The sequence below is a fragment of the Mobula hypostoma genome, chromosome 5 (genome assembly GCF_963921235.1).
Source record: "Mobula hypostoma chromosome 5, sMobHyp1.1, whole genome shotgun sequence".
Lineage (NCBI taxonomy): Eukaryota > Metazoa > Chordata > Chondrichthyes > Myliobatiformes > Myliobatidae > Mobula > Mobula hypostoma.
This window is the reverse complement of record NC_086101.1, coordinates 25,268,159-25,287,146: the sequence shown is the minus strand read 5'-3', so window position 1 is coordinate 25,287,146 and position 18,988 is coordinate 25,268,159. Positions and strand designations below refer to the sequence as shown.

The window sequence follows — 18,988 nt, the reverse complement described above, 5'->3', positions numbered from 1 at the left end:
ACAGTTTACACACAATGCAAAAACATGTATACATTCTTGGTCTATTTGACACAGGGTTAGGATGGGATGTGGATCAGGAAGCAATTGTGATATTCTCTCATGAGATTAAGTTCTGTACAAACAAGATTTAAGTTAACCACTTCTGATTTTGTTAACTGTATGAGAGCACAGGTTAACAAAGCAGAATTGTCACAAGCTTTTAATATTTTTAATGCATGGATTATATATGTTGCACATTTATTTATTTATACATACAGCACAGAGTAGGCCTCCCCCACCACCATGCCCAACCACCCTCACCAACCCCAGTTTAACTCTAACCTAATCATGGGACAATTTACAATAACCTATGAACTCGTATGCTTTCCCGGACCGAGGGAGGAAACTGCAGCACCCAGAGAAATCCATACATTCCACAGGGAGGATGTCCAGACACCCTACAGATGAGGTCGGAATGGAACTCTGAACTCCGGCGTTTATTAGTGGCTCCAACGATTACACAAGATCATGTCCAAGAACAGGATTCGGAGGGGATAATTTTAACATAATCATCTATTGGGAGACCCCGGGTTGGTTTACGGGGTAGAGTAACAAAGGGAAACAGTTACTAGAGAAGGGGGCTGGGCACTTAAAATTGACCTGTATAGAAATTTCTTTGTTCAGATGCCTGGCAATTGTCTGCTCCAAGATCATCAGATACATTTAAGGTGGCGATAGATAAATATTTAAAGGTTCAAGGAATTGGCGGCTGCAGGGGAATGACACAGAAGAGATTTGAAACCAACAAGGATCGGCCATGATCATATCCAGTGGCAGAGTTGGCTTGAGAGGTCCTGCTCTTAATTTTCTTATTTCCACTTCCTGCAGGTATGTACTGGAAAACAGTATCTACAGAGTCATAAGAATGGCACACGACTTGATCCTGTGAGAATTCTGCACAGCAACTTCAGTTAATGTTATCCCCAAATCAGAAGCACTGGAAGGGCACAAAATGAAAGACTAGATGTAATTGTCTTGCAAAAGGTTCAGTACAGATTCACTTCATTCTCAGGAGCAGAGGATTTTCTTGTGAAGAAAGATTGAGGAAAACTGACTCATACCTAATAATGTTTGGGAACTAACCATAGAGGATTCTGAGATTGATAGTGCAGGTGCCAAGAGAACGTTGGCACCTCACTAAAGAGTCGAGAATGAGAAGGGTGTGAGATTCAATATCAATGAGAATTTCCCTAATCAAAGGTTTGTAGATCTTGAGAATTCTTTCTCAGAGAGCTTTAGTCCTTAAAAACATTCAAGAATGAGAATAGTAATTGATAGATTTTGAAACATTCAAGGAATATTACGCTAAATTTTAAGACCTTGCTGAGAGGCAGAGAAGACACAAAGACTTGCCCCAGCTTCTATATCCCATCTCTTACGAGATGAGAAAAACAGTGGCTAAGCACAGAATTCGGGAATCGATCTGATATGAACCTTGGGCACCACTGTAGCTCATTGATTAGCGCGATGCTATTACAGTTCAGAGTTCAATCCTGGTGCCATCTCGAAGGAGTTTGTATGTTCTCTCCGTGACTGCGTGGGTTTCCTCTGGGTGCTCCCTTTTCCTTCCCCAGTCCAAAGACATATTGGTTAGTAGGTTAATTGGTCACTGTAAATTGCCCTGTGATTAGGCTGGGGTTATATTGGGGGTTGCTGGTGGTGCAGCTTGAAGAGCTGGAAGGGCCTATTCTGTGCTGTATCTCTAAATAAATAAATAGATTCAATGAATTGTAAACATTTTCAGGAAAAAAAGTTCTCAAGGAATCCTTAATATGCAAGCAATACACATGGGAGTATTTTTCACATATCCCCCAATAAATTAAATTAGGAATAGCTAACAATATTTAAATGGAATGTTTAAGGAGAGCATGAAGGGGAATTTCTTCACTCAGAGGGTGGTATGAGCTGCCAGCGCAAGTAGTGGATGCAGGGTTGATTTCAATATTTAAGGGAAATTTGGATAGATACATGGATGGGAGTGGTATGGAGGGCTGTGGTCCAGGTGCAGGTTGATGGGACTAGCCTCGTTGGAGGCTTTTTAGATGCTACTTTATACAATAGAGTCGTTTATGGCTGGTAAATTAACAAATTTAATCAAAGTGTGCAAACTTGACATTTGAACTTTAATGTAAAAGAGCTGGGTTCACAGAAATGGCATGCAAGGATCCCTCAGAATTTCACCTGCCATGTCAGAACAACTGCAGAGAACTGAGGCAAGGTCCTACACTACAAAACTCAAGTCTCAAGCAAGTTTCAGTGATCATCCTTCTCATAGAAAATTGGAGAGCAGCCACCCCGTTCTCCAGTTATTTTCCTGTAGACTATTCTCTCATACATGCACTCTTTAACATCCCATTGCTAACTTACCTTACACCTCAGGGAGGAAACCAAATATGTGGGGAGGGGGGAGGGAACCCATGCCATCACACATTCCATACAGTCAGCACCAGGTGTCACAATAAAAACTACTTCAGTGAAGTGGTGAGACAGCTTAACTGACTGTTAGGGGCAAAAGTCATAGCAGCAAAACTAGGCCATTTGGCCCATTGAGTCTGCTCTGACATTTTTTTCTGGTGATTTATTGTCTGAACCCCATTCGCCTGCCTTCTCCCTGTAAACTTTGACGCCCTTACTAATCAAGAACCTATCAACTTTCATTTGAAATATACTCAATGTCTTGGTCTTCCCACCTGTATCAGCAATGAATTTCACAGATTCACCACCTTCTGGCTGAAGAAATTCCACTTCATTCCTGTTCTAAATGGATGTCCTTCTATTCTGAGGCTGTGCCCCTTGGTCCTAGACTCTCCCACTTCTGGAACATTCTCTCCACGTCCACTCTAAGACAGCCTTCCAATATTTGGTAGGAGCATTTTGCAACCAGTAAATTTAACAAAGATTACAGGTGGAGTTCTCTGTCTTCATTGCACTTTGCACAAGTTGGCATGTAACGGTGTCAGTACAGTAAGAAGTCATGTAATGGACGATAATGAGAAAGACTCGTCACTTTTGCTTTTTGTGCGATTGCTGACAGTGCAAATGAGTAACGCTTGGAAAAATTTTTGAAATCCAATTTCCAGCAATATTTTTAAAAGGCAGCTGTTTTATCTTAGTAGCAGATTGAGAGTCAGTTCTGGCAGCTTTAGCCACAGAGTGCAGAAGCACGTCTTTGGCTACTCTATCTATTCTGTCCATCAAGTACCCATCTGTATTAATCCCACTTACCAGCACTTGGTCCACAAACTTAGATCCCAGATCAGTGAAGCCCATGTTAGCAGCATCAAAATGGGCAACTGTTCCACTGCAATATGACTACATGACTGAATACTCCATGCAAAACACTGCAGTAGCTGATAGAACAAATGACCATGGGATCGATGTTAAATGCAGTTGATAAACACTTATTAGCAAATGTATTGCAAATCACAGACTTACAGACAGACACTGAAAGTATGAGCAGAAATTGCACGGTGCACAAACAAGGAACTAAAACAATGAACTCAGAATACAATATAAATGGCAAGACTCTTGGCAGTGTGGAGGATCTACAAGATCTTGGGGTCCATGTCAATAGGACACTCAAAGCTGCTGTGCAGGTTGACAGCATTGTTAAGAAGGTGTATGGTGTGTTGGAGAGAGCAGAGGAGATTTACAAGACTGTTCCCTGGATTGGAGTGCGTACCTTATAAGAATAGGTTTAGTATACTTGTCCTTTTCTCCTTGGAGCGATGGAAAATGAGAGGTGACCTCATAGAGGTGTATAAGATGATGAGGGGCATTGATCGTGTGGATAGCCAGAGGCTTTTTCCCAGGGCTGAAATGGTGAACATGAGGGGGCATAGTTTTAAGGTGCTTGGAAACAGGTATCGATGGGATGTCAGGGGTAAGATTCTCACACAGAGAGTAGTGCGTGCGTGGAATGCACTGCCAGTGGCGGTGGTGGAAGTGGATACAACAGGGTCTTTTAAGAACCTCTTGGATAGGTACATGGAGCTGTGTGCTAGGGAAATTCTTGGCAGTCTCTAGAATTGGTTACATGGCCGGCACAACATTGTGAGCCGAAGGGTCTGTAATGAGCTGTAAATTTCTATGTTCTATGTAAAACCATTTTACAATTGTTGTTCTGAGATGTCATGTGGAAGCAGGGGTGGGAACTGTGGCAATAATTGCTACTTTAAAATATTTTTGGCTAATTTCAAGCTGTACAGTCAGGAGGAAAGCAACTCAGCAGACATTGCCTAATTCATGGCCACATTGAACAGCGAGCTTGAATCACTATCTATCAAAAGCTGTTTTGTCAAAGTTTCAGAACAAGCCTACTTGACCTTTTTCAGAAATGCATGCAAGCTATTCTGCAAAATTGAACCAGTTTCCTCAAACTGGAACATTCATGAACCACAACTGAAAGCAACATGCATCTGCATGAAATTTTTGATTTGGACAACGCTGCTTCGTTTTGATCAAAAATTTCCAAATTTTCTAAAGCAGAATATTATCAAACACTCTCTCATCTCTTCACACATCTGGCTCAAGAGGAGCTTTCAAGAAGCTCTTACTAAACAAAGTGGTGAAGGAATATATTTCAGAGAATTTTGGACTCTCCTGGGCCCATTCTTGTTGCAGTACAGCCTTGCACACCAACAAGGATACATACAGTAAATGCAGATTTCTTAATGAAGATTTGCTCAAGCAAATTTAGCTTCCTGAGTTGATAAGAATCATACAGATCACAAATTTCATTATATCATTTGAAAGCACATTTGTGCTTTTAGGCCATGTATCTGATTTGGCAGGGGGATGGGAATCAGAGTGATAGGGCTGAGGATGGGCAGCTGCTATACAAATAGATATAGTGAGACTGTGAGGAAAAACAGCCCAACAATAGAGCAAGTTGCAATCTGTGGGATGAGTTGAAGGGGGCAAGATAGAAAAGGGTAATGAATACAGGACTGAAGGTGCTACATTTTAATGCATGCAGTATATGGAATAAAACAGATTATCTTGTAGTTGTTATATCTGTTAGCAGGTATAACATTGTGGGCGTCACTGAGTTGTGGCTGACAGTGGATCACAGTTGGAGGCTTAGCATCCAAGGATATGCATTGCATTGGAAGGACAGGCAGGTGGCAGAGGGGGTGGGGTGGCTCTACTGGTAGAAAATGAAATCAAATCCTGAGAAAGAGGTGACAGAGAATTGGAGGATTAGAATCCTTGTGGGTAGTTAAGAAATTGCAAGGATAAAAAGACCCAGATGGGAGTTATATACAGATCTCCAAATGGTAGCCAGGATGTGGGATGTAAATTACAACAGGAGATAGAAAAGGCATGTAAAAAGGGTAATGTTATGATTTCAGTATGCAGGTAGATTGGGTAAATCAGGTTGGTGCTGGATCCCACGAGACAGAATTTTTAGAATACCTACAAGATAGCTTTTTAGAGCAGCTCGTGATTGAGCACACTAAGCGAAAGGCAATTCAAGATTGGGTGTTGTGTAATGAACCAGATTTGATAAGGGAGCTAAAGGCAAAGAAGCCCTTTTACGAGACAGTGATCGTAATATGATAGAATTCATCCTACAGTTTGAGAGGGAGAATTAAAGTCAGATGTATCATTATTACAGTGGAGTAAAGAGAATTACACAAGCAGGAGAGGGGAGCTGGCCTAAGTGGATTGGAAGGGAACACTGGTAGGGATGACAGCAGAATAGCAATTGCTGGAACTTCTGGAAGGAATTCTAAAGGCGCAGGATAGATAGGTACACACCAAAGATGAAGTAGTATTCTAAAGGAAAGTCAAAGATAGTAATTCAGTCAATAAAGTCAATTCAGATAGTATACAAGCAAAAAAAAAAGGCATATAATATAGCAAAGATTAGTGAGATGCTAGAGATTGGTAAGCTTTCAAAAACCAATAGGAGCCAACAAAAAAGCCATAAAGCAAGAAAATGATGAAATATGAGGGTAAGCTAGCCAATAATACCAAAGAGGATACTAAAATTTTTTTTCAAATATATAATGAGTAAAAGAGAGTGGATAGCAGATCACTGGAAAATGATGCCGGAGAGATAGTAATCGGGCAAAAGAAATGGCAGATGAACTTAAGTATTTTGCGTCATTCTTCACTGTGGAAGACACTACCAGGATGCCAAAAAATTTAGGGTGTCAGGGCAGAAGTGAGTATGGCTGCTATTACTAAAGGAGAAAGTGCTTGGGAAGCTGAAATGTCTGAAGGTACATAAGTCAGCTGGACCGGATGGACTACACCACAGTGTTCTGAAATAAGTAGCCTAAGAGATTGTGAAGGCATCTGTAATTATCTTTCAGGAATCACTAGATCCTGAAATGGTTCTGGATGACTGGAAAATTGCAAATGTTACTCCACTCTTTAAGAAGGGAGGAAGGCAAAAGAAAGGACAGTATAGGCCAGTTAGCCTGACTTTAGTGGTTGGGAAGATGTTGGAGTCCATTATTAAGGATGAGGTTTCAGGGTATTTGAAGCACATGATGAAATAGGCCAAAGTCAGCATGGTTTCCTTAAAGGAAACTGTTGGAACACTTTAAGAAAATACAAACATGACAGACAAAGTGGAGTCAGTAGATGTTGTTTACTTGGATTTTCAGAAGACCTTTGACGAGGTGCCATATATGAGGTTACTTAACAAGATAACAGCCCGTGGTATTACAGGAAAAACTAGCATGGAGAAGATTGGCCGACTGGCAGGAGGCAAAGAATGGGAATAAAGGGGGCCTTTTCTCATTGGCTGTTGGTGATTAGAGGTGCTTCGCAGGGTTCGATGTTGAAACTGTTCCTCTTCATGTTATATGTGAATGATTTGGATGACTGAATTGATGACTTTGTTGCCAAGTTTGGGGATGATATGAAGATAGGTGGAGAGGCAGTTAGTGTTGAGGATGCAGGGAGTCTGTAGAAGGACACGGACAGATTGAGAGAATAAGCAATGACATGACACATGGACTATAGTATGATCATGCACTTTGGTAAAAAAAAAATAAAGGCACAGACTATTTTCTAAGCAGGGAGAAAATTCAAAAATTTGAGGTGCAAAGGCACTTGGGAGTCCTCTTGCAGGATTCCCCAACGGTTAACTTGCAGCTTGAGTCAGTGTTAATGAAGGCAAATACAATGAAAGCACTAATTTCAAGAATAGCAAGGAAGTAATGCTGAGACTTTAAAATGCAGTGGTCATACCACACAGAATATTTTGAGCAGGCTTTGGCCTCTTGTCTAAGAAAATATTTGCTGGCTTTGGAGAGGAGACGCTTCATGAGAATGACTCCAGGAGTGAAAATGTTTGATGGCTCTGGGCCTGTACTCACTGGAATTTAGCAGAATAAGGTGGGATCTCATTGAATACTGAAAGTTGCAGATAGGATTGATCTGGAGGGGATGCTTCCTTTAGTGGGGGAGTCTAGGACCACAGAGCACAGCCTCAGGATAGAGGGAAGGCCATTTAGAACAGAGGCGAAAGATGACAAATATTTTTTCAGCCAGATGGCAGTGAATCAATGGAATTAATTGCTACAGACGGCTGTGTAGACTAAGCCATTGGGCATATTTTAAGCGGAGGCTGATACGTTCTTGGTTAGTCAGGGTGTCAAAGGTTATAGGTAAAGGTAAGAGAATGGGGTTGAGAGAGGGATAATTAATCAGCCATGATGGAATAGCGGAGCAGACTCGATGGGCTGAATGACCTAATTCTGCTCTTATGGATTATGGTATCATCAAGCTTGGAAGTTAGCAATTACAGCTGAAGTTTGTGCTACAGGTACTTGGCTTATATTGGGTACAAAATCTAAAGTGTACAATAGATCAAATTGCCTTTGCTCCAGATGAACCAAATCTGCACGGTTTATCAATCCATCAAGGTTCCAGTGCAAAATTTGGGACAGGAAATCTGAGCTTGACAAAGAAGCTGAACCTCGTTGAAGTTCATTTCCAGAAGAAAACCATAGAAGTATTGATTTGATATGAAAAATGTAAAATCAAGACGTCTCCATAAACTGATTACTAGACTAGATTTATAGCTGATGTTCAACGTGTACATTGAGCCACACATATAAAGAGAGAGCAGTGCAGCATATGCACTGATACATTCTCTTTATATCCATGTGTGATGCTGGTTGGACGGGAGAGCTATTTGCTGTACTACTTGGCAGTAATGTCACAAAATATTCAATATGTACGTTGTTTAAATACAATGCTTTGCAAATGAACTACAGACCATGGCACAGTGCTTTTGTGAACACATTATACTGGAGCAGATTGTGGGAATCCTGAACATTATTTTATCCCAGATTCTATTGCCTCCTTCAAAAAGATGATGTTAGGAGATCAGTTGGGAAGATCTTTAGAATGCTTGGATGCTTGGTAGGCATGGACCAGTTAGGTTGAAGGGCTTGATGCTGTGATGTTTGACTCTATGATCCTTTTATATTTTCTCCTCCCTGCTACTGCCATCTGCACACATAAACTTCTCGGTGGTTACTTCAAACATACTTTACTAACTGTGAAACACTTCAAAATATCTTAAGTGAAAAACACCAAATAAATCCATTCAGATCTAGATTCTTGGATAGGATTAGTTATTGATCTTGAAGAGCTGCAGTGCAGATAGCTCAGAATTATCCTGGGCTCAAGACTGTTCAAGCATGAGAACAAATTGTCAAGTTGAGGTTTGTATTATCTGAATGCAGAAGACCAAAGGTTATTTGATTGATTTAAGATTTCAAAGAGTGTATGAGTAGGTCGTGAGAAATACTTCCTCTGATGGGGCATCTCAGAACATGAAGAACATCCTAACACTGGAATTCAGGATGTATCTCACAAAAAGCTTTGTAGACAACTGGAATTTTGTCCTAAAAAAAAAACTGTTTCACATTTTAAGTTGATAGACACTCTGTTAGGTAAAGAAATGGAACCAAAGTGGAGAGAAGAGAGGGAAGATAATCTTTACCCATTATAGAACTGAAAAAAAGCACTCCATATCTAACAAACTTCTTTGAGGAGCAATACTACCACTCATCTCAAACGAGTTTTATCTATGCCCACCCAAACTTACAATAAGTAATTCTCATTCAAACTGGCATCTTGTTGGATACATGTGTCATTTTCAAGAATCACACTGTACAATTTTGTGTTGAAAGAACACAAATTTTTGTCATTATTTATAGAATTTAAAGTACCTATTCAGTCTGAAGTTTTATTTATTTAAGATTCCCCCACAAGTTTACAGTCTAGTCACAACAATTTGCCAGAAGTAGGAGACTGGTTTGTGAAATTGTGTAGCACAAGATGGATGTCTTTGGCTCATCATTCTTGTGCTAATGTTCTGAAAGAGCTCAAAAATCACTCCTCTCATTTATCCTTGCCTTGCAGCCCTGCAAATATACACTTCCAAATATACATCCTAATTCCCTTTTGAATGACATCCTTTTCAGGCAGTTCTTTACAGATCATAATAATTCACAACATTTGTATTCATCTTCCCACCGGTCTTTTGACAAATATTCTGTAACCTCTGGTCAACAACTATGAATATGTGTAATTGGCTGTCACATTCTTTGCACACAATGACACAGAAGAACTTAATTAGCAGTAAAGTGTCTTGGGACTGCTTGAGACTGAAAGGGACATCATAAATGTATTCAACATAGAACAGTACAGCACAGGAACAAGCAGTTTGGCCCATGTGTTGACCATGAAGCCAAACGAAACTAAGTCCATCTGTCTACATATGATCTATATTCGTTATTCCCTTTACGTTCATGGGTCTGTTGAAATGTCCATTAAATTCCACCATTGTATCTATTTCTACCACCATCTCTGGTATGGTGTTCCAGGCGCTTATCACTCTGTGTAAAAACTTGCCTTGCATTTCTCCTTTAAACTTTTCCCCATTCTCACCTTAAGGCAATGTCCTTGAGCATTCGACATTTGTATCCAGGGATGGAGACTATCTATTGCTTTTTCCTTTTACAGTGCAATCAGCAACCCGGAGGTGGGGTGGGCAATAGGACAAGAATCCCATGTACGTCCTTGATATACATCCATAACCCACTTTCTCCGAAACACCAAAAACTGGTAGCGCACTGTTGTCTGCAGCAAAGAAGCAAGTTGTTGAAGGAACTCAGCAGGTCAAGTGGCATCCGTAAAGGCAAAGGGATGGATGATGTTTTAGGTTGAGACCTTGCATCAGTCCTGATTCCAGCATCTGGTGTTTTTACTGCTGTCTGCATCTTGAAGAAGAAGAATCCCCAATCACCCTCTTCTCCTCATGCTGATAAGGAGACCTATACTGATCCCTGGCTCCACTTCATGGCACCACTCTTACGTCTGTAAACTTGTTAATATCTTTATATGCTTTCACATCTGGGCTCTTGTATATAGCAAATTTCCTTTAACCCATCATTGACTCTTGTGCTTTCAGCTTGGAACCACTTCCTTTAAGCTTTCTGCTCCTCTTTCCTTCATTAGCATGGTATCAGATTTTGGTTGGATACGTTTTGTGAAGCATTTTGGGATATTTTACTGGTTTTAAGGCATACACAATAGAAAGTTGACCATGAATTGAGCATGTCCTTTTGGGGATGGCTCAGGGCTTTTATTAGGTCTTATTGAAGAACATTATTGTAATTATTCTCTGAATTTATATCAAATTTGGCTAGCATGTTTCTCAGATCGAGAAACTGACTATGATTTTAAAAAAAATTTATTGGATGATGTTCTGAGGTCACAGATAATATGTTGAAATTAATCAATTCTTTCTTCATCACAAGACAGAAATAAGTTATGAGAATTATCTCCTCTCAATAACTTAACTGTTTCTCACCTAACAATGATCTACAGCAACCACCAAATGTCTACCCCAGCACATCACATAGCCCCAACTATTATCAACTTCATTCCCTTAGGATATCTATAATGAACCCACACTCTTCCCAGTAAACTTTTCTACCACAATACCATCTATTCACTTCCAAGTTAACTTCATGCTAACCTCATGTTGATAACTTGCATCCAACCTGATCAACTGACCAATAATCGGCACCATATTGTTGGAAAGTATATACGTTTTGGAAAACTGTTGGATTAATTTTACCTAAACCAATAATAGCTGTCTAGGCAACATTTAATTCACTTCCCTAAGGTTCTAAAAGCTCATCCTGGAGATTTAGTTAATGTGGACGGCAACCTAATATCAAGCAGTTCTGATAGTTCACCAGAAATCCAATAGACCCGCAGAAAAGGGCACTTCAGTTCCAGGACACCAACTGAATTTATACTTTAAGTGTAAGTGAAATTGAGTCTTATGATCCCGGAATCTAACAGTAGTCCAAACTTTGGGTTTACATAAGTCATAAGTCAAAAATCCAACTAGCTGTCTGAGCTTCAGAGATATGGGTCCTCAGTATCAACAGAAGTGAAGGCGTTGAGCTTGGGAAACCAACAGGATTCATGGCTTTCCATCCAAGAAATAGAAAGGAGAAAAACTGCATTCTCAAAGACTGTAGGTTAATCTTCTTTTTGGTGAATTAGAAAGACATATGCTTCTAATTGTCAGAATCAGAATATCCAGCTGGAGAAAACAACAGGATATGATCTTGTATATGCAGGCACCAAGCGTTAGGTTTTCGGATGACAAGAATCAAAGTTCATTGAAACATTAGGCAAAACTGGAATTCTAGATGAAGTGCCAATCAGAAGTCTATGGACATTTTGCAGAACTACATAAATTTAACTTCCTGTTAGAATATCCAGGTTAGTTTTGTAGTTGGAGAAACCAGGTGTGATAATGTGAAACCAGGAATTGAGTTCTAGTTTGAGTAATCACCTGGAATTGGGCTCTCAACTTTAAACAATCAGTGATCTGGGATTTGAGCTTGAAACTAGCAAGATTTTTAAAATTATTTTGAGAACCTGTAGCATTGGAATTTTAGTCCGAGAGACCATCAAAGTTGATGGCCTTGTTAAAATGACCTACAGGAGTTTGGTATTCTAAACTCATGTGGTCAGCAGGAGGTAGGGTGCCTAATAAGATAAAGAACTGGAAGTAAGACATCTTAAAGCTGTAGGTTCAGATCCCACTCCAAGAACACCACAACCTGACAAGAAGAAAATACTGAGGGAGTGTTGCACTGTGGCAACTAGTTTTTTCAGATAGTATATGAAACTAAGGCACCAGCCAGCCTCTCTGGTAAAAGACTACTTTGCAAAATTCCAAAGGAAATAACTTCCCTGATGTCTAGGCCAAATTATCCCCAGCCAATATCACAAATAGAGGTTATCTGGTCATTATAGCTATCGAGTTATCAACAAGCTACTTGGGGATGACCTGAGGCTAAGAAATGCAAATCCTTCATTTAAAGTGAATGAACCAAACAAAACTTATTTGTTTTGTACCAGTGTATTATAGCACGAATGTATAATCTCTGGTTTTCAGGACAAATATAGAGGGACACTTCCAAAATCTGTAAACCACTAAGTGATGTCTGGTCTGTTTCTTTCCATCAGAGATTTGAGATGATGTGAATTACAAAAGGCAGGTGACTTCAAGAGTCTCACTAGCACTGCTGAATTTGGCTCAAGTTCTCCTGGAGGAGAGTATGTGTCAATGGAGAAATGCACACTTCCTTCCTGGTGGATCGGAGTAACCAGAACTGGTGGAACCAACTGCCTTCCAATTGCACCAAAGATAAGCATTAGCCAAGCATGAAATTAGTAGCCTTGTAAGTGAAAATTTCAATCAAACCCACTCTCCACATAACTAGAGATTTTTATGAACTGTACAATTTTGTTATATTTATTTATATATTATTTATATTTATATCTCAAACATTTTCCTTTTCTTTCTCACACAGTAGGCCATTTAAACACGGCACAAGTAAAAAAGTGCAATGAAAAATATACCACTCGTTAAGTGCATCGAGATCCAGGCATTGTCCACAGCCAATGAACTCAGGAGTGTTCGTGCATGGATGACGACAGGATATAAAATAATTATTAATAGTTAAAATTGGTTCTCATTTCTGCCGTTTTGCCAGCTTCATCCCATTGTGGGCGTGCTTGAGCAGGGGAAAGTGGAGGAAAGGGAGAGGAGAAATGAAGTTAAGTAGGGGGTAGGAGAGATGTCTTGCACCTGACTTTGCTTCCACCCCCCCTTTCCCCTGCTCCAGCCCCCTTTCCCTTTGCATCAGTGGTTGCTGGCATTACGGAATTCGCCATTTTCAGTAATCTGGAGGCGCGGCGGAGGGTGCGATGACATCACGCCATTCAGCTGGGTCTCGCTGCACCGGTCTTTCATGTGAGTTAGGGTACTCATCAGCCGGGAGTTGGTGGCCCCCATCGTTGAGAGCTGCCTCTCCTAAACAAGACAAATAAAATATAAAAAGGGAAGAAATCCATGTTAAAGCCACAGCATCCATCGCCAAGGAGGGCGAACCCCTCTGTACCTTGAAGCAACCAAGCCAACTCCTTGAAGCAGCGCATGAGGGAATAAATTTTGAATTAGGGCACAGAGGGTAATGATTATATTTGTTAATAAAGAATGCCAATTTAACTGTGCATACAAACTTATTGCATTTTTTAAATACTTCAAACTGTTTGACTGGAAAAATAGAATATTCATAGCTTTAAGGCAAGTGACGTATTTTGAACAGGATTCAAGGACATTCGTGATAATCAAAACCATTCCATGACTCAGGGTCTATGCAAACAAGCTTTGAGCCATAGATGAGGAACACATACTTGAAGGTTGGGATGTGGCTGGACAGATGGAAGATCAAGTAGTGGGAGAAAGCAAGGTCAAAGATGACAAATCTCTGCTGGATGAAAAAGGGGCAGTGTGGGGCGGGGGCGGGGGGAGCAGATGGAATCCTGAGGAATCTGTTGCCAGCAGCAAATGAATAAAAATTTAAAATAACTAACAGTGAAGGAAAGAGAACGGGGATGTTTTAAAATATAGCTACCCTGATTGGAAGGCCGGACTTTAATAAACCCAAACAGAATGAGCAGTGCGCCTGATGCAGGAGTTTGGCTGGATGATTCAAGGGAACGAGGACATTTCATGCCATCAAGAATCAAATCTACCAACAATTTACAACATCTTTGCCTTCACATCCCAGTGCAGTGTGCTCCTTCATGGTGGCCTGAGCTTCGGGGCAGTTAGTCTTAATAAAATACTTGAAAAATTATGAAATGGGCAGGGCCCACTGATTCCAATTGGACAAAATGTCTGGTCTTGCTCCTTGCTTCTAGTATGAGAGATCTAGAGCCAATCTCACAGCACCATCTCCTTGCATAACCAGCAGAATGAGTCCGTCCAAATATCGACTTGAAACATGCACATGAAGCAAACCTGTACTCTCTCCTCTGTACAAAAGTGGAATTTGCTGTACCCACTGCAGGCTACTTTGACCTACTGCTGCATTAAATCAATAAGTACCTGATATGGCAGTGGGATTAAAATCAAATGCAAGTTCATCATCTCCATGTCGAATATGTAAAATCAACTGTGTTAGTTTGCATCAAAACAGAATTGTTGGTGACTTATAACAGCACTTGGTTGTTTTCTGTCCTTTCTAGTGTTACCCTTTTAATTGCCTTTTTGGATATAATGTGCTTTGTTGGCATGGGATTAAAGGCCCAGTGGCCTGTCCTAATACGGGTTTGTAATTGAATGGCAGGTAGAAATGCTTTCTGGCAGGATTCATCCCTTTTCCTTCTACTATCTGGAAGCAGGAAACTGCTCACCATTGCTCTACTCCCTCCTCGCCAGAATGAGGGGCTCCCCCCCACTAGTCTGCCATTAACTTGGCTCCTGGGGATCACCATAGATGACCAGTAATTTTCCTACCCTGGCAATGCCCCTCTGGAACAGAACAGAGTCTTAGGAATAACATTGGCCATCTTCATTAATAGCCTCTTCCTACTCACCCAATAATGTACCCAGCTTCTCGGCAGCTCATTTCTACAGATCCCTCAGCACCCTACAATTCTTAAAACTCCAGCTGCTAAAATCTTTAACTATTCCTCCCCATGATTAAAATGATCAATCTGCTAGAACTGTCAGTGGGAAGATGCCCAATTCTAGTTACCATACCCCTTCTCAGTGCAGGATGAAATCCCACACAGCCTGGGCTGCTGATTAAATCGACAAGACATGGTGGATGCTTAATAACCCCCTAAGCAAAATGAAAGGGTTATTGCTGATCAATAGTTGATTTTAAACTCCACTCATGATCAAATCAGTGTAATGCTGGCCAGGATCCAAAAGCTCTGTTCATCTTAACCTGATCTGGCAAGTCATGCAGAATTAAAATAGACCTCTGAAGCACCTGGCTCTCCTTATGGGATACACCAAATTTAGGTGCCCTTGGTCGTAATGATGGGGGTACCGTAGCTTGGACCAAACAAACAAGAAGACACAGCACAGAGAATGAAAGGCTTCAACTTGTGACAGAATGATAATCATGCAAACATAGCAGGCGCAAAGCATATTACAATGCAAGGTAACAGCACAGTCTCCTTTTGGGTTCTGGGTCTTGTTACCTTGCATTTCCCCAATGCCCCAAAGCTCACACTTTCCTTTCTGTCTTTCCTTATTTGGTTTGGCTTTTTGAATGTAATTAGCTGGGGACTGCAAAGTACTGTACATCAGGCTGGACACCCTTAGACTGGTCTGCTTTCACATCCTACCAAGCCAATTGTAAGCCTTCAGGTGTACATATTGCCGCCAGTTTTGTGAAGTTATGTCACCTGAAAAATGGGATTCATAGTCTGAGCTGGTTGACTATAAGTCACACAGATGAAAGTTTCAAGTCTAAGTCAAGTCAGTTCCATTGGCACTTAAACATTACTGCATTCTCAGTTGGTGCAAAATGGATTGCCAGATTGAATTAAATTGAATCTGAAGGCATTTGATGAACAAAATCAGTTCACAGTTAAATTTCACATCCTCTTCTCTGTTCACTTGGTGGTGATCATTGCCCTTTGGTTGGATATTGATGCACTGACAGTGAGGTTACCAGGAATGTTCCACAATGGGCAAAGTATTGTTTATGCACAGTGCATGTTACTTCTGTATGTACATCTACACATATCTGTTTATAAATGCATGCTTGTACATATGTGCATGATGGCTAATGCGATGCAACAAAACACTATCCCAATCTCATATCCTTCTGTCAATGAGGATTTCACAACTCCCCAGATGCTGAAGCTGGCTTTCTGTCTTGGTGCTGAAGGGTCATGCTGTTGAGAAGCAGTGATAACTGTTGGCTTTCAACTCACCAAACAGGCACTTGTTGAGTTCTACAGTGTCTAGTCATAAAGTACTGATGAGCCAAAACCAGTGCAGAAAACCAGGAAGAATGGAAGCAAAGGGGTCCTTAAAAATATTTTATAAATTTTGCCATTATAAAAGATGGAGATGCATAAAACAACTTGCTCTACTAAAACAGCACTTCCACAATGATATACATAGTACGTTCTTTTACAAGTCACAACAGAGCATGATCTTTGCTTGAGGGATATCTTCAGGTGCCAACAAAAGACACTGGATGCCATGTGATGAAAAGAAAAAGGACAGCATTACATGGTAATCAACTGAAACTATGAATACTGATTTTTTAAAGGTATAATGAAACAACGATGGATTGGACTTGATATCTTGCCAATATGAGGAGAAGACTTGATGATCTAGGTCTTGCCTTTGATCTTTCGCGCCATCCTCAAACAGGCTTGAAAGCACCCGTGTTCCACCACTGTTTGCCCCTTGTTTGAAAAGATACTGAGCTGATGATGGAACACTCAAACCCAATAAAGACACGATGAACTTCAATGAAGCAGTAATGAAAGTAAAACAAAAAAAATTGCACGTATGATTGCAAAGTGAAAGTGGAGTCACAACCAAGACACTGCAGAGCTTTGCAATATTCACTTACAATGGCCAACACATTAACCAGAGGGGCCAATACATCAGCTCTCAGCCAGGCTGTCATTTAGGACCCCTGAAGGTTGAGATCAGAAGGTTGAAAGGTTAATCCATTTAACTTATCTGATTTCATCTATTTGTCTAGAGTTGAGCTGCAAGTTACCCTTTCACAAACTTTTCCTGCTCTGCTCTACTGGCAGGCCAGTTCAATACATTTTGGGCTGGGTTGCAACTAAATTGTCTAAACTGTTCTATTCATCCACTCATGCTAGCTTCTGAATTTGAAGGAATTGGGCCACAAAGTCCTCTCAAGTATTTTCCAATCCCCATCCTTCAATATTAGAACAAATAGGAGGCACACTGCAGTAGTTGGCAAATTGTTCCTTAAAGGGCATACACTAAATTGTGTGACCCCGCTGATGTCTCCCTTAACTGCTGCCAGTGTGCCACTTATTTAACCACAAGTTCTGCAAAAGAATAGAGTGAGATCTTGGGGATTGTCAACAGCATGACAGCCCAACTTTGATAAATGAGAACAGTTAATTTTTTCTTTGAGTTACATTAACTCACTGGACTGGCTAAGAACTGAATGTACTCATGCCCAATGATTTCCAACAGTGAATGCTAAATTGGCAAGTCGCAAATCTATCATTGGTCATTATTAAGACTTCATAGATAGCACAGCACGATACAATCTACTGACTGTTTTAGGCAAAAGAAAACTCAAGCCAGGCAGTAAACTAGTGGGCAACAGACTGAAAGCTGACACACATGCGATACAGACAGAAATCCAGCTTCAACACAACATCTTGGACACACTTTTTGAGAAACTTTCAACCCAATGATGTTAATGATTAGTTGGATTGAATTGTGTTTTTTTTTGCAGTAAGCCACGGCCCCAGTCCCCACCCTCAACTCTCAATGAGACCTCTTGCCTCTCTAGATCCCGAATACTCAGGAGCAAAGGGCAAGAAGATGGAAATATTTGTGACTCCATCAGCTGAATGGGATGAGTTGGAGACCTGATTATAAAAGTTAAGATGGATTAAGTTCACATTGCTGAACATCTGTTTCCCCCAACAAAACTCCATGGGACCTGCTCCTGAAAGGTCGCCATGTACTTGGTCAGACCAGGTGATCAACTGAGATTTCCGTCTAGGTTAAGCCCAAAACACAAAGGTACAATATAAATGTTCTTATTCAGAGACTATCTGAGAATTCATCTGCCCTGGCGAAAGGGTTTTTCATTTCTTTTTCCAAGGAGGATTCACAGTTGAAAGAGGCAAAACATAACTGCTGTAAAAGGTAGTTTTTGAAAGGTTCTGAATGTAATGTTTCTGGTTTGAAGATACGAACAAAGAAAATGTCCAGAAGCCAAATTTGGAAATCCATTCATAAGTTTAACCCTGGCTGTTCTAAAACAAACTTGGTTCCTTTGTTGCGACTTGGGATGATACAACAATATTTAATGATGTGCCTGATCACGAAGTTGCATTGTTAGGCAGTGGTTACCCAAAATTGCAGACCTCTGGGATGCCTAGATGTAATAAATTTCATTACAGCCATCCAAAGTAGGTCACGTGAGGCTCACATCAATTTGGACTCATTAAGGGAGTTGGTCTTTGCAGTTATGACTCTGAATGGCACACATTGACAACTAATATCAGGACTAATTTTTAGGGACATTTAACCTTCTTCATATTAAACTGAAAACTAGCGACACATCATGGGATGTCTATGAGTTTTTAAAAATGGCAAGATGCAGGTTATCTGTGAAATACTGGTTGAGACAAATGGACACAAGCACAGAAACTCACACACGAACAGAGGCAAACACAAAAAAAAGCCACACAATCTCACAATGACCTTTCAGACAAATTTGAAAAGATTTTTTTTGCGTAGACAAACCTTTCATGTCTTAGCTTAAGACTCTCTGATGGACTATCAGTCCAGGGGCCACAGATGATCTCGATGTAGTGGCTGCACCAAGTAAAATGG

At 40.5% G+C, this 18,988-nt stretch overlaps 1 protein-coding gene across 14 annotated transcripts in view; it reads right to left on the bottom strand.

The window, feature by feature from the left end:
* LOC134346695 (ras/Rap GTPase-activating protein SynGAP-like) overlaps nucleotides 1–18,988 on the bottom strand; it is a 663,780-nt gene that overhangs the window by 156,412 nt on the left and 488,380 nt on the right. For 2 of the 14 annotated variants that reach the window (XM_063048235.1, XM_063048238.1), the window contains exon 19: nucleotides 2,492–13,420. The exons of 10 other annotated variants lie outside the window; for them this stretch is intronic. In XM_063048235.1, the coding sequence (XP_062904305.1) occupies nucleotides 13,250–13,420 (171 nt within the window). In that variant the 3' untranslated portion in view covers nucleotides 2,492–13,249. Of the gene's footprint in view, nucleotides 1–2,491; nucleotides 13,421–18,988 lie in introns of those variants that run through there. 2 more of the 14 variants (XR_010017990.1, XR_010017989.1) reach the window with 2 other exon arrangements.